Raw genomic sequence first — 25,145 nt, 5'->3', positions numbered from 1 at the left:
GACACAAAAAAGCTTTAATTTAAATAGGAGGGGCAAAAATAATCACATAAAAAAACTGTACATATCTTTGAATATTGAATAACAGTTTTTAAATAAAACGACCCCCGTTAAACTAAAATAAAAAATACAAGATGGTGTCCTATTTTACAATAGTTGTGCAAAAGCATTATTAACTGATTCATTCCCCAAGCCTCATGATTCAATGCCGATAGAAAATCAGAGCTGTCCGAGAGCACACATACACTGAAGCACGGCTCCCCTAAGACTCAAAGTAGTGACGTTCATTGAAAAATAACCAGAAATCCAATAATAATAAAATAGATTTATATATATATATATAATTTTTAAATATATTTATATACAAAACATGCTGTACATATATGGCAGAGATTGGTTAGATCCCTTTTATCACCGACACCCAAGACTATCCAGTAACTTGTGCTTTCTCCCAGTAAGAGAACTCCCTGTTGCTTTGGAAACTGCGCTATGAAATTTTACTTATGAAAGTAAAAAGTAGGGAAACCCAGAAAAACGGTCCTGTTGGGGAGAGAGAACAAGAGTTTGATCCTCTCCTGCCCAACCGTGACATGCCAAGCGTTCAATAGGTATGACAGATCTGAGCTGGCCTATAGGGTGCAAGTGTGGTGAATGAGAACAGACACCTTTCTAGTGTTCACCTGTATGTGATGGGCATAAAGACATCTGTATACTTGTGTTATAATGTTTGGTGGTTTAAATGAGCATGAATAAGTGAGCATTCAGTGAGAACAGCCTATTCTGGCAATATATGAAGCAGTAGACACTTTTATCAGACACACGAAAACACAAACATGTGTCTTTACACATACTGGGTAGAAAAAAAATGTACAATGGGTCTGACCAAATATAACATCAAACAACATTAAATCAATAGCAAAGGAGCTCAAATTCCTGAATCCTTTCTCTATAACCAGGACACTGCATTTCTAATTGTACGGCACCATTTCCCCATGGCGGCCCCCCTACAAACTCACTCAAAACAAGCAAACATGAAGAACCTAATAGCCTTGAATCTGAAATCACTTGAGACAGCTCATGGGAAATTCAAGCTCCTTTATAAAGACACACCGTAGCTATTCCAGACATGTCAGGCTCACACTGTTGACTGCACGGATTTGATATGTTTGTTGTTATAGAGGCAGTAAATGCCATGCTTTCCACAGCAGGCAGTCCAAGCTTCTTCTGCCCATTCAAGAACAGCAGATATGACACACGAATGACATCTAACTTTCCAGTTGTATTAAACACACACACAAGACGAGAATAGTCTCACTGGGTGAATCCAAAACAAGAGAGTCATCCAACACACGATAAATCATCAAAACAAGCCACGCCCTTAATCTTCATTTGAGATCTGCAATCAAATAAATACGCCATCTTTGTCTTTAGAATTGGTACATTGTTGTTGTTCCCCCAACATGTTTTTCCAACTAAAACGCTGGAGTTTCGAAGTCAAAGGAGCAGTAGTTTTGTTAGTTCTATTAGTAGTGGGGAGGGGTGCAGTAGCAGTAGTATTGCAGTAGAGGGAGATAAAATGCAGACGCCCGCAGCAAGCGCCCAACAGCCAGCATTCAGAGCACATTTGGTGGGGAGCAGATGTTAGCAGAGAGGAAGGTCATCTTTGATTTTGTGTCACGTATGAAGAAATAAAAACTTAACCCTTGCAAAAGAAAAAAAAATCTCCCCTTGAAGGTACGTTTGATGACAAATCTGTGGTCTTCCGTTTCTGCGCTGTCCCAATTCTCCCTCAAAATCAGTGTGTTATTGGTATTCAAGTCATATCCCTGAAGCTCGCTGAAAAACTGTGATTGTGATGTTTACGAGCGAGATCGTGCAGAGGAACCGTCGATGCTGAACACTGGATCATATGTGTGAGCTATGATCAGGATGCTAGGTGAGGGCGGATCTCCTGAAAGGCCAGCGGAAAAAAAGTTCTGGGCTTTGATCTGAGAAAAACAAAAAAGAAACCTCTGCGCAACAGCTGATGCTAAGCTTTAGCACTGTGGATGTTTAGCAACATGGACTCAACGTGCTGCCTCACAGGAAAGAAAAAATATAGGGTAAATTAAAGGCTGCTACAGAGAGAAAGAGAGTTCCCTTTTTGATACTGCTGGTGGGTGTACGGGTCACAGTTTTGGATTCATTTTAAGACCCGACCCTCCATTTACCAAAACATAAAATCCCTTTACATTGCACTGGCTGGCTACTTTGAGTCTGCCGACCAAACAGTAGCCATAGAAGCTTAAGGGAAGCGCAGTCCAACAACACCTTACCAGGTGAGAATACTTGAGATCCGAAGATGCTTTGATCTTAAGATGGGATAAGAAGGTCAGCTTGATTCAGTACTGGGAAACTCCAGAATGGCTTGGATCAAACGCAAGCAGTGTGATCCCGGCTGTACTGCTCCAGCTGTGCGGGTTAGTCCCTGTGCAGGCTCAGCGGAGGTGCTCAAGTAAAGGCAGTTCTGTCGACTCGTCTCGTGAACTGGGCTGGTCTGGCGTAAGAGGCGTGGTCTCTGAAGGTACAGCTCCTGTTGGATCCAGTGTTGGGCTGACGTCAGAGGGCAGGACAGGGAGGGGTGGATGTGAAGACTTGCAAGAAAGAAATACAAACATACAGTTAGTAAGACCAAAAACGAACAGACGTCTCTTTTTGGGACTAGATCGCTTACATAAATATTACATAAAGACAAACCTGTGTGCGTATGCTCTGAGATGCCGAACCATCCACTTCCATTGCAGCATGTCCGTTAAATCCCTTCCTCCCGGACAGACTCCATTTGCTGTACAGGGCCTCATAGGGCAGCCCGCTGCCCTGACCCAGACCCCTCTGAGATGCTCTGTGGCTGGGGTTCTCCTGCAGACTACTGGGGCAAAAGCGATCTGCAAGTGGTAGAGCCACTGAACCGCTGAAAGACAGTTGGGAGCTAGACAGGTTTTGCCCCAAAAGCCCATGGATGGATGTGGTGCGGTGTAAGGAGCTAACTAGTCCTGCATCCATCCTGCCTTCTGATTGGCTGAGCAGGGTAAGTGGGAGGGTCTGGGGATACAAAGGCCAGGAAGGTCCAACGGGGTTGTCAGTCCCTAGCGAAAGAAAAAAAAAAGGAAGAGTGTGACGCTCAAAGATTACACAGATTATGGATTTATTGACTGTATGTTGAATTTCACTCAAGATATTGGAGTAATAAAGCAGCGGGTGTATTACCTATTGAAGGTTGTACAGTGGTAGGGTGGGGCGGAGGGAAGCTGGGAGCTGTGCTCTGGGGAAGATGCACTGCAGGGTTGTTACTGATGGACGTAGACCCACCACCACAGTCTGAGTCTTCAATATTACCCCCACTGTTACAACCAGCACCACAACCCTTCTGAAGTCTGAAGAGAGCAAAAGGTATATATGATATTATACATAAAATGATGCTACTATTTACCATGGTTTACAAAATATAGAAATCATGATTGACTAGTGCTATGATTTGTATTAACATTAAATAATATAGATAATGTATGTCAGAAAAATACTGAAAAAATACTAAACTTATACAAATTAACATTTAGGGCAGACGTTGTTTTAATACAGTAGTTTACTAGTTTTACTGTAGTTTAAGCTCCTGTTTTAATGCATCACTTATTAGTAACTTATAAATAAATGGTCTGACCTGTCCCAGCTGCTGATGAACCAGGTGTAAATGTTGTGGGGGCTGATGGGTCCTCCCCAAACTGTGCGCAGCTGAGCATGAGCCCCGGCATAGGAGGTGGTGAGGGGGGATACGTAGATGGGGTATCCAATAGGCTGATCACAGGATGAGTTAATCATGTTCCTCAAGGCTTGCTTGGCATTCTGGATGCTGCCACGCTCAGGGTTTCGGTTCCTCAGGAAGACCAGCTCCTGCTGCTGCCCGGCCCAGAGCCCGCGCACACATTCTCTGTTCACCTGAACATAGCAGCAGAGAGACTAGTTACAGTTAGGAGATTACAATTCACCTTTTAACAGCTTTTCTTATAAACATATTTACATGTTTTCAAATCTCTACAACAGTGGTTCTTAAACTGGGGGCCCCGGGGGGCCAAGGTGGATCCAGGGGGGCACAGATTTTATGGCATTTTATGAAATATAGAAATGTCATTATAAATCATACATTTTATGCAATCAAACACTCACAAACCAAAATAATTGATGTTTCAGCATTGTATAACTGAAAATGATAATGGTTTAATTACAATTTTAAATTTAAGATTATAAGTCTTTATTTGGGAGGGGGGAGCAAAGCAAACGGGGCCTTACAACAAAAAAGTTTGAGAACCACTGCTCTACAGTATGTATTACTAAAGCTACCATTAGCTACAATATATAGTTCACACTTCGTGTTGACAGTCAAAAGACAAAAGGTAAAACCAAGAGCAGCTGTTGTGTTGCTTTGTTATGCGACTGAACACGTCAGAGGCTGTTAAGATAGGCTGTAACCTGGTGTGTGTGTACACAGGCTGCGGCAGCAAAGCACCTTGATAACTCTGAAGCTGAGGAAGCGTTTGTTCAGCATGATGATCTTGTATTCATCACTGCCGTCGTCCATGACGTGGCGAAGAGCCAGCAGAGACGGCATGTTTGCCAGGATGGCGCTGCGCCACACGGGGTCACCCTCATGAGAGATGAGCATCTTCTCCTCATTAGCCGTGATGGCATCATACAGCACCACTGGGTCCTCATACTCATCAGGAGATGTGAAATGATCCTGCAGAGGAGAGATAACAGATATGAAAGGCATCAAGATACCACAGTGATCTGTGAAACAAAACACAGACAACAGTTAATACTGGTGTTTAGCGGTCAAAATACACAAATAATTGACTTGCAATGCTGCTGCAATGGTCCAATCAGAATCAATTATCGTTTGCCTGCATCATTAGGCTCTCCGCAAGGATTTTTAAAAGAAAAATACATTTTAGAGCATTTCATTTTATTTTACAGGAGTGTCAAAATGGTTTAGCTGTACCTGGTGCAGTTTGAGCGACATTCGTACGCCTGGAGCTACCACCCGATTCAGCAGGTCCATGTCTGCAAAAACCCACTCGTCTCTGGGAGAGGTGATGCGAAAGTCGCCCTTGAACAGTGCGTGAAGGCCGTAGAGAAACGGCTCCAAACTGAGAGAGACAGTAATATTACCGGAGATCAGTATAGAAAGCCAATTTTACAACAATTGTGTATTTTTATTACTGTGCTGAAACAGGAAGTTGAGGTGGGCTTATTTCTATTCAGAGGCAGGTGTTGTTTACAGTTAAGGGGAAGGAGGATGCTTCCATTCTAGAAAGCATTTGATTGGACAAAATGTGGATGCAATCATCAAAAACTATAATACTGATGTCACAGATTCTTTGAGTTGTTTATTCTCTTACCTTGCAGACATACTGTGGGAGGCGGTTCCCAGAGCTCGACGGCCCAAAATGCATAATCCAAAACAAAGTGTGACCAGAGGGGAATCTTTCTCACTCTCGACCGGCTTCAGCAGAAAAACACAGCAACATTTACCCTTGTTTACTATGACACTACAAACACTGAACAGTTAGAACAGAATCATACCGTTTGTCTGCGACTGTTACAGTATTTGATCCACTCTAGATACACAAGGCAGAAGGAAGAGGGGGTGATGCCGGAAGCACGGTGGTCGTAGTCTTCATCTATATTCAGGTTGAAGGTGGGGTCACTATCCACGTAGGCTGGGTTGAGACAGGGCTGTAAAACTTCCTGCACTGACTCGTTGGCCAACCACTCTTCCAGTTTGGGCGAGCGACTGACGTAGTAGATGATACTCTGTGGTGAAAAGACAAATGCTGTTCTGAAGCTCAATTGGTAGAGCATGGCATTAGCAACAAGTTCACAGGCATCTGTCAAATGTTTAAATGTCATACAAGTAGCTGCAAACTTGAAAGATGTTTTAAAGGAATAGTTCACCCAAAAAATGGTCCCATTGACTTATCACAGTAGAAATAAAAATGACTATGGTCAAGTCAGTGGGGACCATTTTTGGGTGAACTATTCCTTTAATGGTATACTCCACCCAAAAATGAAAATTGAATTACACACAATATTTCTAAATATTTCATTTTGTGTTCAACAAAACAAAAGATACAATAATCTTTTCTACTATGGTAGTCAATGACGTCCCAGAAATGTCAGTTGCTAACATTCTCCCAAAAATTTTTTGTGTTCAACTGAACAAAGAAATATATACAGGTTAGGAACAACTTGAGGGTGAGCACATTTTTGGGTGGAAAGGAATTTTAAGGAGAGGAATTTACCTTGACGTAGTATGTGATGAGAATCTTGCGTAGGTCAAAGACTTGAAGCATGGAGGCTGCGTTGTTGTCGCTGATGCTGTAGCCCTCCAGCACATATTTAGTTGCGGCGACCTCCCAGGCGAGCCAGCGCTGGCCAAAAGCAGCGTTGAAGGACAGCATGTGTGGAAGATGACCTGGCTCACAGCAGCAACAGCCCTCATCTTCCTCCACCCCTTCAGTGATGGCCTCCACCTCCCTCTGCTGACAGTACGTTCCTGAAAACACACATTTGTTTTCACATTCATATTCAAAAATATTCAACCTTCGTTGAATGGTTGCCGAGTGTTTAATCATACAAACAATTTCAAACATATCCCTCTAAAACAACTATGATGATCACTGTAAATTTTTGACTTTTGTGGGGGACTTTTATTTCAATATCCTGTAATGCATGCTTCTTGCAGCAAATCTATAGGCTTGGCATTAAAACGTCATACAGCAGAAAAACTCTCGCAGACTTACCCCTGAACTCCAGGCCTCTGAGCTGGAACGTGACGAGGCCGTTGCCGATCTCGATGATGTGTACGAGAGCATTGAGGTAGTCTGAGGCCAAGATGAAACAGTCTCCTGTGCTGTAGTTCCCCCAGCGGCCCAGCAGAAGGTCCCCGCACAGGGAGTGCTGCAGGGAGCGCGTCAGGTGTTCATAGAAGATAGAGTTCAAGTTATTGTCATCAGCACCTATTCAAGAGAGAGAGAAAAATTACAGGACACAATCAGACGAACTGGCAACAGTTTGTATTATGCAGATACTGTGAAGATCACATACCAGGGTTACGGTCAAGCTGTGTGGCCAGACGTGTATTAGAGTGATCCACTCGCTTAGTGCTAAAAGAAAAAACAGAAATCACGTTCAAATCTGTTCTCAAGTCTGAACTGGCAAAACAATGCAGCCGACATCTGTTGAAACCTTACTTGTAGTCTCTCTCCCAGAACTTCACAGGGCGGGTGTAGGAGGTGACAAAGACCGCACTGCCCAGCACAGGGTTGAGAGGAGTGGAAAACAGGGCTGAAAAGACTGCTTGCATGAACAGCATGGCCGAATCTGAGAGCAGAACAGAGTTAAGGGAACAACTGACCTTTAAAGAGCAGGTCACATTTGAACATATCACCCCCCAAAATGTGCAAATGCTTTTGGTCTGTTTCATGTACTTGCTAAGTGAAGAAATTGCTTCTATGTAACCACAGCGGGGTCTTTACAGAAACGGGTCTGGTACCGTACACATGAACCCTAGAAGAGTTTGCGATTGGTATGACAGCAATCAGACCTAATTTGCATAAACCAAATAATTTGCCCATTGTGGTATAATTCATATTCATGGACACTCGTCCCTTTCTTGCGTGCATATCTTGCAGTGCATCTGTGCAGACTGAATGCTTTTGTGCATGTTGAGGTTTGGAAGTAAAACCATCTCGACAAGTTTAAAAATGGAAACCGTTGTTTGCTTCACACTTTTTTGAGACAATACTTCGCTGCACTGGTAAACAGCCGCCGCAAGAACTCACTAACTGTTGTCATAAATATTACAATACTGTAATGTGAAAGGAGACCTGGGGGGTGAAATCACAATTGATCAAACCTAGTGTGAACACCACCAAAGGGAGTAGAGGAACATCGAGTGAACTGTAGCTTAGTGCAGTGCAATGCTGTGCTATAAAAGAATTTCTTAAGGGATATATTAAAAATAAAGTAAACTTCAGCATTTAGACCAGCTTGAGAATAACGCGAGTAAGGATACGAGGAACAGCGAATGGCTGAGCGAAGGCGTGGAACGCAGAACCCCACGTGATTTGCCAAGGTGCAATGTAGGTCAACACGAAGCGAAGCTTATACAGCAGATCCCACAGCTGCTCTCAGACACAGGAGAAATAAGAGGAACAATAGTTATAGCTACAAATGCAATTTAAAGGGATAGTTCATTTAAAAATAAAAATTCTGTCATTATTTATTCACCCGCATGTCAATCAAAACCTGTATATAACTCCAACATTCTTCAAAATATTTTCTTATGTGTTCCACAGAAGATAGAAAGTCATACAGATTTGGAATGACATGAGGGTGAATAAATGATGACAGATTTGTCATTTTTGGGTGAACTGTCCCTTTAAATTCAAATAATATAAACGCAGTATAAACAACTAAAATGCCACCATTGAATACAACTTTTTTGAATGTATCAGAGTTGTGATTCTCAAACCTTGCTGAAGAGGATGGACATGCAGTAGTAGTCGAGGAGAAAGGTCTGTGAAAAGTGAGGGTAGTCGAATTGGAAGAAGAGCGCGGTGAAGCACAGGGTGACGTACTGCTGAGACGGGACACAAAATGACGAACGAAGCAGCTTCATTCCAGCCACTGAGATGAACAGAGCACGGCCACTGAAGGAAGAGGAAAAGAGCAATAAATAACTCATCCTGATCAAGCTGAGACCTATTACAATCTATTACACTAACTGAAAACTTTTAAAGCAAGGCAGAACTAAAACAAAAAAGCACAAATAATACAGAAATATCAGAGTTTATATTTATTTTCATAATCCTTCCAACTCAGCTTGGAAAAACATTACTTGAAAATTCCCTGATATTTTCCATGACTGTGGGAACTATATGCACACAGAGATTTCTTCTAAAAAATCTTGAGGATTTAACTGATGTGAATGTTCTTACTAGGCGCCAGGTTTATCCGGGTTTTGGCTGACAGTGTGAGCTTCGGTGGTCAGGGAGTTAAGCACTACAGCCGGGTAAATGAAATACTTCTCCACGCACTGCAGCCAGGCGTACAGCTTCTCAAACCACATCAGCTGAGCGGCATCTGAGACAGAGGTCAGTCAAACTCAAGTCGTTCAATCAAGCTTTATTTCCACGCGTGTGGGTTTGCCTACTCACCTCGAACCTCAAACTGGCTGTACTCTCGAGAGCGCAGCACAGGGTGGGCCAAGCAGAACCACGGCAGCTGTTTGCGGAGTTGTGGCAGGAGGTAGTGCGTGAAGAAGCCCACCACCCCAGCCAAGATGTAGAGGACAAAACTGAGAGCAGGCTGAGAACCATCAAAGCAATGCTTTAGTAAACGACAATTTCTGAATCATTCACATAGTGAGAATTGCACACCGGATCCTAACTGACCTGCAGAGCAATGAAGACAGTACTGGCACTGATGGCAAAGGTGATGATAGCCATAAGAGGACACATGACTAGGTCGGAATGAAGCGTCTCTTTCTGCAGATACGGTGAACGAATATTTAAAATACACCAAAACATAGCAAAAAAATACACACAACTGAAGAGTGCTTTTTACCACAGAGTTGCGCAGTTTCTCTGGAAGAGGGTCTTTAATCTCTAGTGGGGGCTCTTCTGGCGTCCGGCTCTCCAGCTCTGGGAAAAACTTGGATCGAACCAGAGACCTGTCAGAGCAACGTTGACGTTAGATTCAGCAACATTGCTGGGAAGCTTTATGTAGAAGTAATAAGGGTGATGCTGACCAGAGGATGGTGGGGTCGCTGCTCTGCCTGCTTAGATGATACGACAATGCTAGGAGGAGTCCGCAGAACACAGAGAAGAGCACAGGCACATGCGCCTCTCCCCATGGAGCCTACACACAAATGCAGACACATACACAATGAGCCGTGCTAAACAAAGTTTCACAGTCAGAGACAAACAACAACACACTTACATAAATTGCACCAAGGGAAAATCCATAAACCAGAGCTGCCACCAACACACTGCGAATGAGACCGTAGACTGATGACAGGGGGCTTGTGGTGGCTGAAACACACATATACACACACAAAGTTGATATATTTGACAAGACATTCAACCAAAAGGTCTAGTTTTAAAGGGATAGTTCATCCAAAAATCAACTTTGTGTGATTTTTTTACTCACCCACATGACATTAAACATGTTTAGAGAACTGCCGGCGTCTTCGGAGCACAAATAAAGATATTTAGGTGACATCCGAGAGCTTTCCAGGCCACCTCATAGACATCATTGTGTCAGTTTATGCCAAGGTGCAGAAAAGTACTAAAGATTGTTAAATTGGTTCATCCGCGCATAGTGGCTCAGTTGAATTTCTTTGAAGCGACTATAATGCTTTGTGCGAAAAACAAACCAAAATACCGACTTTGATCGATATATTCTCCTCTGTATTGTCAGTGTATGGCGCGCATTCACGAGAGCACTTCTTCGTCTTCTTCTTGGACGAGAGCACTTCTTCGTCTTCTTGGACGAGAGCACTTCTTCGTCGTCGTCTTCTTAGCTCTCGGATGTCACCTAAATATCTTTATTTGTGCTCCGAAGACGCCGGAAGTTCTCTAAACATGTTTAACGTCATGTGGGTGAGTATAAAAGTCACAGAAGTTGATTTTTGGGTGAACTTCCACTTTAAGTATGTCTTTGTACTATAATTAAACTTTGGATGACAGCAGCCGTACAGGAAATAGCTGGGTAGTCGCTCTATGAGTAGAGCTAAAGGAACATCACAGTCACAGTACATGAATAATACGTAGAGATGGCTCACCAGTTCCACCAAAAATGTGCATGTCCACCTGTTCCAGCAAACACATAAGAAAAGTGTTGACCTGAGGTAGAAGCCCGAATAGGAAGATGATTGGAAAGCAGAGGGTGAACACTGTGGAGCAAAATGACAAACATTCCCATCATTAAGTAATTGACATTAACATCAACAATTTAATTATATTATAAATCACTGAGCTTTTCTAACAACACTGGCTTTGAGAGAGTGAACACACCTGTAAGAATGTCTCTAGCGTAGAGCAGGAAGTGAGCAGAAAAGAGGGTGACCCCATACAGGGTGAAAGGCTGCAGACTGTCCCAGTGACCCACCAGGTCAAACAGCCAGATCAACACACAACACAAGCAGAAATACATTGGTCTGCTATACACGATGATCCAGTTGTGGCCCTGTAACAGAGATCATAAACTTTCAGATCGACTCGGTTTTGACTAAATAAGCAAAGTGATGGCTGACACACATCTGTAATACTCACATGCATTGGAGAAGCTGCATCAGGCTGCACACTCTATAAAATACAATTATATAAGGAACATTACAAAAACAATAATGTCTGTAATGGAATGGAATGTAAGCACCACAACAATCAATATTAATACATACAGCCTTACACTTGTCTGTAACATTATCCAGCAAATACACACTATACATTCAGAATCAGTTGAACTGGTTTATTTTTTGCATATTTATTCTCACACTGACCTTCAGCAAAGAGTACTGACAGCTGGCAATGACCAGACAGAACTGGAAGACCCAGATGTCCCTAAAGAAGCCTCGGAGAAGCAGCAGGAAGCCAAGGAATGCCACTAAGCTGGCCAACACCACGGCAAACACGTTCTCCCCGACGCGCCGATTCCTGCAGCAGTCACACGGGTTACAATAGAAAACATGCCACAGTGAATCAGGCTCATAACCTGCCATGTGACATTCTATACATTCACGGGAGTTTGAAGGCATCTCACCTGTCTAGTAAGGCTAGCAACGCTAACCTATCATAGCGAACCCGAAGCCACTTCCCCGGCAGCACCCAAAATCTGTAATACTGTTTAGGTTTGGCCTTCTCCTCAATCATCAGCGTGTTCTCTTGGGATTCATGTGGGGACTCGTGATCTAGGTCAAACTGCAAAAAGAGCAGATGTTAACAAAAACTGGAATTGAAAAAGAGAGTTTATTAACAAAGAAAAAGTAGAGCTTCACCTCTGGCATATCCAGAGGTACTCTGCGGACCTGCATGCCTTGGAGGACCACCGGTCTGGGTTGAAGCACGGACAGCACCGGCGCTACCTCCTGGACATCATTGGAGGTGAAGCTAGACGACTGTGACTGTCGCTCACGCTCCCTAAGCCAATAAGAAAGTCAATAAGAAAGGTAAAAAAAAAAGAGCCAGAGACTGCTCAACATAATCATTTCCTGATTTAGGATTTAAATATTCTGGTTAATATAAATTTACATAATTTATTATTCTTTAAAAAATCCTGCACACTATATTCCTGCAAATCCCTAGAGATGTTTGCTTATGCCATTTAATTCTAATTCAAGTGCTTTTAATAGCCTACAAGCACAACAGACTGCAAAATATAGGTCATAAAACTTGTACAAATGTAGTTTACTTCTCATGTCTATAAAAAATTCTTCTTGTTCCCAAAATGGGTTTCCCTAAAAGCCTTAGCACAATTTTTCTAATATTTTAAAATCTTACCCAGAACAGAACCTCAATATACTGACAATATTTTAATTACCATTAAAATAGTTCAGCATTTCAATAGTCACAGGTATCAGTTTTAAAACTTACTGCATTGGGTCCTCATATCCTCCACCTGAGGGTGCAAAAGTATAAGATCTCTTTACTCCTGAAAGAGACAATTTCAATTTGTCAAACCCAACTAAACTTTAAACGGACAGTTCACCCCAAAATAATAATTCTGTCATCATTTACTCGCCCTCGAGTTGTTCCAAATTTGTACAATCGTCTCTGTTCTGATGAACACAGAGAAAGATATTTGGAAGAATGCTTGTAACCAAACAGTTCTTGGTCACCATTAACTGCCATGGTAGGGAAAATGACAATGGTAGTCCAAAGTGCCCAAAACTGTGCTTAAAATATCTTATTTTGTGTTCAACAGAACTGAAAAATTTACAAAGAATTTTTTTCTACTATGGTAGTCAATGATGCCAGAACTGTTTGGTTACAAGCATTCTTCCAAATATCTTTCTCTGTGTTCATCAGAACAACGAAATGTATACAGTGATAGAGTTTTCATTTTTGGGTGAACTGCTCCTTTAAGAACAAGTTAGCATAGCAAGCATGTAAGATAGTATAGATTGTTGACTCTTTACCACTTTCGTCATAAAAGTAATGCACAGCTCCCTCTGAGGTGTCATCAAAGGTGGAGGCCTCATGAACGCCACTGCGGGGCAGAAGTAGCAGAGAGGATGCGGCAAAGTGCAGGGCGGAGGGGAGCGTTCGTGTTCGGGAGTGAGAAGAAGTGCGGACTCTTTGAAGGTCCTGAAGACTAGGAGGTGACCCCATGGCGGAAGGGGGCGGGGTGGGGTTACTACCGGCATTATGTCGCCTCCGAATGGCCTGTGTCCTCTTTACGCTGCTCACAGAGTCACGTTTGTTGCCCTCCTCTGGGGCTGGATGAGCGACAGCAACAAAAACAGTTTTAGAGAAAAGGACTAAAATAAATCCCTTAAGCAAAAATGAATAAGTAAAGTAGCAGAATTATAAAACTGACACCTACATAAAATACACAAATAACATTTAAAAACAACATGTAGTTAAGAAAAAAAAAGATTTGGCAATAGGATAGAAAAAGTCACCAGAAACTAAACATTGTAATCCTTTTTAAAAAACATCACAGGTCACCAATTACTCTTGAGATATTATTGTAGTCTATTCAGTTCTTGGCTTCAGCAAATCTCTTGACTATTCAAGTAAAAAGTAGTTAAATAGTGACTAATCTGTGTGTTTTTTACCTCCTCCTACTGCCCCCTCTTCCAGCAGATCTCCTGCTCTCCAGCCTGTCTGATTCCCAGCCCATGAGCCACCAAGAGAGTCTAGCCTGTCCAGTCTGTGGTGGACCCTAGAGAAGACCTCTGAGTGTACCGTCCGAGCCTCCAGGTCTGATTTGGAGATGGTGAGTGGACGTGGGACAAGAGTTGAGGAAGGCGGTAAAGGTAGCAGTGTAGAAGCAAGGGTCCCTGTGTTGTTGGAACCTCCACCAGCCCCATCCATGCTGAGCACTCTGGCATGAGTCTTGGCACTGGCTGTGCTGGATGAGCGCTGAGCACTGCGAGAATGGGAGGGGCCTAAAATATCAGGCTCCTCCCCTTCCCCAGGGCTAGGTAGCTGAGGGACTGGGCCAGGTTGAGAAGCAATGCCAGCATTGGCCAGATCAGGGGAGTAGCAGGAGGTAGAGGAGCTTGAATCATCATCTTCATCCTCGTCTTCATCGTCAGAGCTGAAGCGCCGTTGGGACCCCAGGCTAGAGCCGGCACTCATGTCGCTACCATCGTCTTCATCAGTGGAGTCCTCAAACAAGCTTTCGCTGTAGGTTTTGGCTCCCAGCCGACTGCGTACAGGGATGTAATCTCTGTGTTGGCTACGGTTGTTGTGCCTGCGATAGGAACCACAGTCGAAACTGCTACTGGCAGCAGTGCCTCGTTTGCGGGGAGCTTTCCTGCGGCCAGGACGGTGCCCCACACTGCCCCCTGCACGTAACAGCTTCAGATCTTTAGGACGCACCACCTGCTGCTGTGCTTGCAGCGATGGTGGCTCTGCTAGGAGGTAGGATGGGGCGGAGACAGTCAAAGCAGGCTCTGAGCAAACCAAGCCCAGCCCCAACCCTGAAGGTACAGAACTAGCTTGACGCGGCGGAGGAAGAGGGGGTATGGGGATGCCACCATCAAGATCACAGGTCTCGGAAGGTCCGCTGCTAGATGGTGACGAGTCCTGCAATGTGGGGTGTGGAATGTCCGTAAGCAAATGGGGAAGGTCTTCTCCTTCCACCAGAGTTCTGTCCAGGACCTGCCCAGAAAAGAGCTCTTTGGAGGGAGAGCGCAGCAACACGCTGTCTGAAAGGTCGTCCGTGTCACTGCCCCCTTGCAGCACATCACTTGGCTTCTGAAGAGGACCTTTACCCTGAGGCAAAGCTGCGGAAAGAGCACTGGACACACGTTGGTGCACCTGGCCCATCGAGGGGCTCTCAAGCTGGGTCGAGTCTGTTTTCTCGCTGCGGTAGCTGCTTACCGTACTCAAAGTCTCTCTGTCTGTGGCTGCTCCACCTACACTAAAGCAGCTATCGGTGGAGCCGGCAGCCAGGGCCACCCCTGTGCGACTGCCTGGATGCTCAGCACCAGCGGCAAAAGTGACAGGGTCGAGGCCCAAACCCAGCAAGTTCTCACTTAGTTCCTCACTCAAGCAACTCTTGATGAGGGGGCTTAGAGGAGCATCTCCCAGGCTCTCAGACTCAGCTGAGGGTCCGAGGGGAGAGTAGCCACCAAGCCGTTCTCCATCAGGGCTCTGCTCCACATCTCCATTCTCCACTTCCTCTTTCTCATCTCCATCTTCTTGGCTTGAGGGGGAGGGCGGGATGGAGGGGCAGTTTGTTGGGTGAAGGCTAGCAAAACCTGCTGACATTACATCACCAACTCCAATTAGTCCTTTGTAATCCCCAGCCAGACAGGCTGGCATCACACCTGCAAAGACCGAAAGCAATTACTTCACTTACTACGATGTGCAATGGGATTTCTATATGTGGCATACCTAAGTCGAAATAACACTTAAACATGAATCCATTGGTTTTTATTTAGTTATCAGTCCATTCAGCTATCAATCCATTTTTGTACTCCCATGTTCAATTTAGTGGAAACCGTTAACTCACACCAACCTTTACAAGACTATAGACTTAATAGATAAATTAATACAGAGCAGAACAGTGAAATGAAAAAATTCTCCGGGATTATTAAGTGATGGTAAATGTGATTAACACGACTTCAAACTTTATTTGAACAGAAAAAGGTCCTTAATATCTAAACTCACAGTATAGAACTACACTGCCCATAATCCTGGGGAGAAATACAGTCACAAAAGTTGCGGTTCCCATGGAAACACTTATCTGATCAACTTTGTTAAAAAAAGATATTTGAACACAGAAAAACTGTGCAGGTTGCCCTGACACTTTCTTGACATCACGTTCAGGAAGATGACTTCTGTGAAAATATTTTATGGCTTTTAGCTTTATTAAAAAATGTTTTAATTCCCAATGGGGAAATATTTCCAGAATTAAGGCAGCTGAAAAAGTGTTCTTACTAGTGTTGTGGCGAAGGACGTCTCTATGTGCAGAGGTCACTATAATATTATTACTGCCCTGCTCTTGCATGAGCTCTTTAATATCTGGAATTTGAAAAATGACCAGAGAACATCAGAAAAGCATTGAGGAAGAAAAGCAGCATTCAAGTTCCTGTCAATAGAAACTACCTGTATTTGATTACAACAGTTACAATAACATACAACGACAAAACAATGTACCCTTTAAGCCTCCAGGGTCTTCCATCTGTGGTAAAAATTCCTGGGCAAAGGAAAAGAGAGGAAAACGAATCAGAGGAAATTCCTAGAGCAAAGAGAATAATGGCTGAAGACACGTGGTGCTTGGTGTTCACAATATCCTCACCGACACCTGGTTCAAGCCAAACAGAGAGTGCTGGGAACTGCAGCGCACAGGAGGGGTGGAGTTCACCTTTCGGAACACAGTCATTTCCACGCCGACGTCCCTGTGGGCACAGGCATGCCGATGTGAGCTAAAAACTGACTACGGTGGAATGACTGCTCAACACAGTCTCAACAGCTGTTCACAATCACAAACCCCATAAGGCTGTCTGTCTCAGTCAGACACAAGTAGCTCTCTGCAAACCGGACTTGAGCCATAGAAATAAGTACAAACAGAAGTGGCAATGACTATAGAAATGTTCCCGTACCTGTGCTGGCTTCCGTCGTGAGCTTCGGAGCCTTCTTCCCCTTCTTCAACCCTCTGGGGGTCTGTGGTGAACGAGGCCTGCCTCTTCTCCACAATCTCGCCCAAATCAAACATGGCATGAAGTCGGAAGTTCACTGCTTTTATGACTGTGAAAAAGGCTGCTATCACAGCACAATACACACCAGCAACTACTAAACTGGCAGGGAGGGCCTGAGAAAAAAAGTTGTGAGAATCACTTCAGTGTAGTTTAACACTTCATTTAATTTATAAGGCTAACCGAAAACAGGGAGACCAGTGACCACAATGGACTTTTGCAATAATGCAGTTTGTCAAGATCTACCAGATTATAAGAGCATCTTAAAGGGGTCATATGACACGGCTAAAACGAATATTATCGTTTGTTTTAGATGTAATGCAATGTGTATACTAGGGATGCCTCAATACTCAATATAATATTGAACCATTCGGTACGACCTCCACGGTTCAATATGCGTAAGTGAATTGTGGTTTTCCGGTTTGCGTTTAAATTTTTCCACGCGCTTAATTACACTGTGAGCTGGCTCTGTCCATGTTTGTCTGTATGCTGAGATAGATAAACGCATCCCCAATATCTAATAGCGAGTGGTAGTCGGGCGATGAAGCGAGACTGCCTGCAACACGAGAAGCAATGTGCTGTTGTCGAGTATAATGCTGACGAACAGACGCGAGCTGGCTTTATTGTATGCCCGTTGTACTAAAGTGATAATGTCCAAATTTGGCACAAGTGAATGTGAACAACAAGAATGTATTTTTACACTGCATACAAAAGCAGCACGTTCGCGTTGCTCTCAGCACATGCAGAAAGAGCGTCTACAGCACCACGCCAAAGTGCGTTTAAAGAAAGTCATGCCACTTGGCAGCCTTTCGGACAGCTATTTACGTCATAGCAAGAGCGCCTCCAAGCAGCTATTTAGCACAGCATTTCTTCCAATTTATTGCAATGGCGCACCTTGTTAATATATTATCTTTGGCCTTTCACATTGAGCGCACGTTTACTTCCATTACAGCAATCGCAAGTTTTGCATTACGTCATTTTAAATACTCTGATGCGCAAAACCTCTTTAAGAAGCTTATTTTACTGGCATGATGGTGAACAGTAAACCAAAAACTGCTGTGAGCTGCCAGTGTAAATCTTTACATTTATTAAATACACCAGGAATTTGTACAAGTTGTTTTTCGCTTAAAGATAATAAAATAAGTCAAGTAAAATAAAGAGAATTTCAAGTTTTTACTGTTCCTGTCACATAAGGATAAAACAATCAAAAAAACACTTTAATGTGCCGAAGCCATCAGAATCGAACCGAAAACCGTGGGCCAAAAACCGAGGTTCGTATTGAACCGTGGGTGAGCTATATTGTTGCATCTAGGGTTGGGCCGATAGATGATAACATCGTCCATCGCCGATGGCTGAAAGCCATCACAATGTTGGGCTGGCATCGTGATTCCCCTGCACGATGTAATTTTCATCATCAGGAGGTTCCGCGGTCGTCCGCACATCCCGTACGCGTACAGCACGACAAATGTTGACAGCCGAGTCCACAGTAATGACATTCTGCGCATGTGTCGAGCTCGTCCATTCACCCTTTTTTGTGGTCGAGTATAATTTGGAAGCTGCGAAATGCTTGTGCGTGCGAGACTTGACAGACGTAGAAAGTGAAATCAAACAGTGAATCGTAGTAACGTGCTCATGCTGTGTGTGTGTAAACTTGTCAATGACGTCCTGAACTGTGCGCGTCCGCGATGGCAGCGGGAAACATCAGTGACACGCGCAGTTGACTAATCACACACACAGCCTACAACGGTGGGCGCAAGATATACTCGTCTTTCCACGTGAAATAACAACTGGAAGAAATTAAAAATGTGCAGGTCGTACATGCGCAAATACTTGTTGAAAAGTACGCTGTCTTGAAAACTGGTCGCAAAATGCGATTTGGTGGCAGTCTGGAGCCCTGATATAATTGTTTTTAATGTTTTGGCAGATGGCCATACAGCAAACTGATATAACCCTGCCACCCAATGTCATCGTCCATCACGATGTTTCACGGTAGGCATCGTCCGATGCCAATTTGGTAGACATCGCCCAACCCTAGTTGCATCCCTAGTGTATACTAGTGATGGGTCGTTCATGAACGATTCGATTCTTTAACATGACTCAGGAGTAACGAGTGTCTCAGCGAGAGATTCGTTCATTTTGTGTTGACCACGCATGTGCAACATTGTACCAGAAACAGTAATGATAAGTTCGTCTCTCGAGTCATCAGGTCCGAGTCCTTATACCGGAAAGAGAAATGATTAGTTCGTCTCTCGAGTCATCAGGTCCGACTCCGAGCCCTTTCGTTCTTTTGTCAAATGGTAGCTCCGCAAGCAAACCTGCAGCCTGTACCGGAGTCTTCGAGTCCGAGTCTTTAACGTTACGTGACAGCTTCCCGGATCATCAGTCAAATGCATGATGTACGTGTTATATGTTGTATTATAGGAAGAATTATTATAAATCAAAAGATATGTGCAATAAACATCTTCTCTAAAACGTACCGTTCTGTTCTTTTTTTCTGTCAGTATATTAATAAATGTTTCTTGTGCATTTCTGAATGCGTTTTTTATTTATCTTAATAACTAACTATTTTGCATAAGAACTATGCTGGCAAAATATAAACATAAGCAACACTAGTAAAATCAGTGTTTATGTCTAATGCATATATTACACAAGTGATCTCTTATCAAATAATTGCACATTTAAATGATTTCAATAGCCTATTATTATATACTTTGCTAACTGCATGAGACTTTTGTAAAAAACAACAACCTGTAAACCTTATTGCATACCTGAGTGACCCAAAATTGTTAATGAATTATAAATACATAACTTTACAGAAATGCATCAAAAGCAAGAGTTAAAAACTGCATGAAAATTTGTAAGGGAAGTCAGGAAATAAGTAATTTTTGTATGTAATACATTAAACACGCATCTGTCATATCACGTGACAAAAGAACGAACGACTCAAACCCGAAGACTCGGTAGATGAACTAATCATTTCTGTTTCAGGCACAGTGCATAGAATGGCCTATGGGGTTGTCACGTGACAAAAGAACGAACTCGGACCCGTGGACTCGGTAGGTGAACTTATCATTTATGTTTTCTGTAAATGCAGAATATATGGGCAAAATAAGTCTCTAGAGTTGAGCTATAATCCTTTTTGTTTCTTGTACAGATTTCAGAGCTTATATAGCTGTAAGGAAATAATTAAATGACTGTTTCTCATAACTCATGTCCATAACTACAATACAAGTTATTTCTTATTATATATCTGATCAAAACTAGCATAAATAAACATTACAGGGTAATTTGGCTATTAACATGCAACATTAAATTAACTCTGCTCAGATGAACGAAATGACTCGAAAAAAGATTCGTTCATTTTGCTGAACGAGATTCAAACATCTGAATCGCAAAAATGACTCGAACTTCCCATCACTACTGTATACACGACTTAAGGTTCAAAAACGCTGTATTTTCCACATACCGTGCATGTTTGTACCTTCTCTTTGCCCCGCCTCTCTGAAACGGGTGGATTTTTTTTACAAAGCTCATCACTCTGAAAAGCGAGGTGTGCTATGATTGGCCAGTTAACCAGTGCGTAGTGATTGGTCGAATACTGTAAGCATGTGACGGAAAGTTAACGCCTCTTACCATATTTGGAACATCAGGTTCCAAACCAATTGTACTGACAGGTACGCCCACCTTACTTGGGCGGTCTTAGTCAACTCATACCACGAACTGACGTAGATTTGTGGGGGTGTGTGACTACACGAGGCGTTTCAGGCAGGTCTGGGTGAGCATTCGCTTTTAGATAGAATGCATCTTTTGTTCCGACACTTTAATTTTTGCAACTTTACGTGTCTAATACATGCATGGGCAACTTATAACACACCAAAGACACAGAAAAACACGTATTCACGCCATATGACCACTACAAATAATATATATGACAATTTGTTTATTTTGAGTTTTGTTTGAACATACAGCTATATGATGATGATAGACATGTGCCCGGTTAACCCCGGTTACCACTAAATCCTGCTGAAACCGAGCTGGCTGCGATAATGCAAGGTAATGATTATTTTATTGATGCGTAGCTTATCCGTGAAGCACGTCTCTGGGATCAGTAGGAAATGCTGCTCGATCTAAAAGCAGTGCGAGTTTGAGTCGCTTATAACATGCATTTAAAAAAGCAACACCCGTCAAACATGATCATTATAAATATACTTTATTATCATGAAAATACCTGAGGAGGATTGAGGATCAGTGATAAAAACATGTCCTTAGGCATTTCCTTAGAACTACGTGTGTTATGGTCTTCTTCTGCAGTGTGTATTTGGAGTTTCTGCACGAGAGCGCCCTTTGGCTTTCCGATGCAGCAGCATTTTACCGTACTTCACTCACAAGTTGTGCATAAATCACGTGATAGATATTTTCGGTTAACCGGGCATATGTCTAGATGATGATGATAATAACAAATCTGTTTAAGGTACGTCACCTGATGACAAAACAAGCATCACTTAAAGGAACAGTTTACCCAAAAAGAAAAACCACTTACTCACCCTTAAGTTGCTCAAAATTTGTATCAATTTCTTTGTTGTTTTAAAGAATGTAGGAAAGCAAACAGTTCTGGGGCACTTTTGACTACCATTGTAATTGTTCCTATATGGTAGTCAATGGTGGCTAAGAACTGTTTGGTTACAAGCATTCTTCCAAATAACTTTCTCCATTTTCATTAGAACAAAGAAATTGATACAGATTTGGAACAACTCCAGGATGAGTAAATGAACTTTTTCAAATTGTTGTTCTGACATGTGTTGTTATCTTTGTACCGCTTCATTGAAACTAATTATGTAAAATGCCACTTGACCCTGCAACTTGATCAGGTATGACAAAGTTTTAAAATTTTTACAAAGTGGAAAACCGAAGATCAGCAGGAATATTACTCAACATTGGTAACAAGCTAAAACTGCACATTAGCTTGGATTACATCCACTTTTGAAAAGATATTTTCCAGGAACATGCTGCACATTAAATGCTCATAGACTGATGAGAGTATACTGTAAATAAAGACTTACCATATACAGAAGAAAGGGGAAGGCCAAGAGGAATATCCAGAGGTAGAGGTGAAAGCAGTTTGAGAAGGTACTCTGATGAGGATCCACGTACCATCCTCCGGTCAAAGAGGCCCACACTCCCTGCCGCAATATCTGAAGAGCCTGAGAGCCCATCTTGTCGTTTCTCAATGAGACAATCCTGGCCTGTGAGTTTCTGAACTTCCCTTGGCAAAGTTTCTAGAGCGGTTCTTCCATTGGAACCCCCAGGATGGACTTTCTTGGACTTGTAATGAAAGGTTGCCCAAAAATTAGCAGTGAGCGAGATAATCCACAAAGACTTCAGGTCTGCGTTCTTTCAATATCAACTGATCATTCGCATGTTTCTCCGGCAGACCCCTGTTTGTAGTACGGTTCATCGAGAGTTTTTGGCACAACTGCGATCCAAAGGCTACATGAAAACAATCATCCTGAGGAATCATCAAAACTGCCTGGTTTAGTTTCTTTACAACTTTCCAGCACCTTAAACAAACACAATTCCATAAATAAACAAGCTGTTCTGATGACATGCTTAAGACCAACAGGATATTCTGAATAAGGTCATTATTAACATATCTGTGACTTGTCAATGCTTCTGAAGCATGAGATGTATGTATTAAAATGCAATTCAGAAGACTTCTGGCATATAACTTTTTAGGGGCTATAATCTAGATTTAGAGATGTCAACAGATATGCATCAGTTCTTCACAATACTATAGGCTATACAGAAAAAATTGTGTTAATGCTTCTGTGATTCAATAGTATACAGCTTCAGAGTCCTGAGAATTTTATTTCACATCAAGGTTTCCTAGATTTTCTGAACAAATAAGTAAACCTTTCTCTGAACAACAGATATGCTAATATGAACACATTTGATTCTTAATATGTGATTAAAAGATTGGAGTGTCTGACCAAGATTGAAGATTCATATATTAACTGGAGACTTCTATTTATAGCCATATCTTCCAGGCCTATGAGTCAACGGATCATCTCACTTTCTACAGCTAAAGGAGAAAAAAACGAACACCTTCAGTAAGCAACAGATTACTTTTAAAAGCAAAGAGGAACAAACGTCTCAGTGGATTTGGCTTTGGAGCAATCTTCCTATTAACTTAAGCTAAAGTTAGCACTTATGTGATAGCTAGCCTTGAGCAGCTCTGACATTATATTCAATTTAAATTAAGACAGCAAAGAAAGCAAACGTACAGCAAACTATCCAACAGCACATCAAGGAAAATGTTAAAGGGGTGTCAGTATTTTTAGACCTGTAACGTTAAACAAACCGTGTGGTTAAACATCAACATCGCTCACACCGACATACAAGATAACAAGATAGACTTATAGACAACTATGATTTTCATCCTACATCAACCTGCCAAGCAGCAAACCAAACAGAAACTATGTAAATGTTAAACCTAATCGTGTTTTAACAGTTTCATGACTTATTTTTAACGAACATACCTCAGGGCTCTCTATCAACAATCACTCTCTAGCCACACAGTTAGCATGCTACAAACAGCAGTGAGATCTCTCTGACTTTGGCATAAGTATTCTCTTGCGAAAATCTCATTAATGCACAATTAACCTCATTCAACCCTAAATATCTGATATCGGTGGGCTTTGAGTATATTCCTGATCAAAATCGGGAGCATGAAACCGCAAAAGAGCGAAACTGAATGCGAGTTAGCACATGCTAACGATAGCACGGAGCGTTTCCTCCTTACAACGAGAATAAAAACACAAAAACACACACAAAAAGCAAAGTTTATCTACGTGGTCGCAGCAGCCATTTCCCTCTAAAGTCCGGGCCCGCTGTGTGATAACTCCGGCGATTAAAGCTCAGAATATGAGCTCGCTAAATTCCAGTGTCGAATCGGTTCATTCACACAGGTAGCAAACCATAGAGACATATATAACTAGATGCCGCGTTCAAGCGCTCCAGGCACGTAGACGTGTCCGCCATCTTGGAACGGTCCACTGACGTAACTCACAGTTGACTAGAATGCCCCAACACTGCGCTATGGCAAAAAAAAGAAAAACACTGCGCTGCGCTGCCATGGCTGTTAAAACCACGGGGATTAAATTACCGAAAAACGGTATAAATTAACCTTTCGTTGTTGTCATGTGTTAGTGTAGCAGATGTCATGTTTGATTTCACACAACAATAAATATGTTTTCATAATCATACACAGGCAGCTTGATTTTGAGTGTTAACGGACCGGCTCGCACCGTTCCAATATGACGGACGACCTACGTATAGCGGCCATAGAAACAGGTGCTAATGCGGCATCTAGTTATTTATATCTATTTAGCAAACACCCACCTACAGGAAGAGAACTGATGACGCAACGCGATTGGCTACACCAGGTAACACCCACTTAGGAAGTGCAGCGATACTTAAATACGATTGGCTGCAGGAGACGTCTGTCACTCAATGCACGGCCACTGATTCATCACGATACAATAAAGGTTTGCTTTAATTGCTTTAATTCTGGACATATAAATAAAATAATAAATCACGTAAATAGCAAATCCCTGGTTATTTTTCAGCCATTTATTCATTTTTTTAAGTCATTTATTGTATTACTAGGCTAATTCTTTATTATTTCTTTATGCGTTTTGTTAAATTAATCTGTTCATCTTTATGTTGTTATATTCACACTTGGGTAGGTCTGAATCTGAAGCGGATAACGCTGTTTGTATTTCCCTTGGGACTCCCATATAAAATCGGCCATGATTCAATAAGTTTCAACCCTACAATTTTAAAGTCTACGTTGACGAACAGCTGGATGTAGACAGCAGATGGCAGTCTCACGCTTCTGCAGTTTATTCTGTTAATACTTCATTCTCATTCCACTGCTATCACAACACATCTACCCTTTACTGCACACTGTCTGTTAGGACTGTGTCTGCTCTTCCAGACGACTCTTTTTTGAACAAAGAACATAAATTAAAAAGCTTCCCGGCTGAAGGAAAGTTTTCATTCATGCTTACTTATCAAACACTTTCATATTAATGACATTTCAGAAAGTTTTTTTTACTTGTACTCTTAATGCGTTTCCTCTGGCAGGACTCCTGCACTGGCAGACATTTCGAGTTCTATC

The 25,145-nt window shown here is 42.4% G+C and overlaps 1 protein-coding gene across 5 annotated transcripts; it reads right to left on the bottom strand.

Moving 5' to 3' along the window:
- Positions 1-2: 2 nt before the first annotated feature.
- On the bottom strand, positions 3-23,943 carry LOC130569969 (pecanex-like protein 3). 5 transcript variants are annotated; one of them, XM_057359980.1, is made up of 35 exons: positions 22,954-22,968; positions 22,027-22,524; positions 16,874-17,082; positions 16,570-16,669; positions 16,428-16,467; positions 16,209-16,292; positions 13,874-15,595; positions 13,232-13,531; positions 12,687-12,744; positions 12,092-12,239; positions 11,857-12,014; positions 11,597-11,750; positions 11,370-11,402; positions 11,112-11,283; positions 10,880-10,990; positions 10,036-10,127; positions 9,845-9,954; positions 9,661-9,766; positions 9,489-9,581; positions 9,252-9,402; positions 9,033-9,177; positions 8,567-8,744; positions 8,108-8,216; positions 7,284-7,413; positions 7,138-7,196; positions 6,834-7,049; positions 6,333-6,586; positions 5,614-5,844; positions 5,430-5,533; positions 5,030-5,177; positions 4,538-4,768; positions 3,695-3,969; positions 3,244-3,410; positions 2,734-3,122; positions 4-2,630 (listed from the first exon to the last, which is right to left on the bottom strand). In XM_057359980.1, exons 2-35 carry the CDS (start codon positions 22,177-22,179, stop codon positions 2,475-2,477), a joined length of 6,786 nt encoding a protein of 2,261 aa, XP_057215963.1. In that variant the 5' UTR covers positions 22,180-22,524; positions 22,954-22,968; the 3' UTR covers positions 4-2,474. The 5 variants fall into 5 exon arrangements, with proteins under 5 accessions (XP_057215965.1, XP_057215963.1, XP_057215962.1 ...); XM_057359982.1 differs by having other exon boundaries at positions 3-2,630; positions 12,122-12,239; positions 22,027-23,943; XM_057359979.1 differs by having other exon boundaries at positions 22,027-23,943.
- Between the last annotated feature and the right edge of the window lie 1,202 nt (positions 23,944-25,145).

This window comes from Triplophysa rosa, linkage group LG19 (genome assembly GCF_024868665.1).
Source record: "Triplophysa rosa linkage group LG19, Trosa_1v2, whole genome shotgun sequence".
Taxonomy (NCBI): Eukaryota; Metazoa; Chordata; class Actinopteri; order Cypriniformes; family Nemacheilidae; genus Triplophysa; species Triplophysa rosa.
The sequence above is the reverse complement of the archived record's forward strand: the minus strand, read 5'-3'. Positions and strand labels throughout refer to the sequence as shown.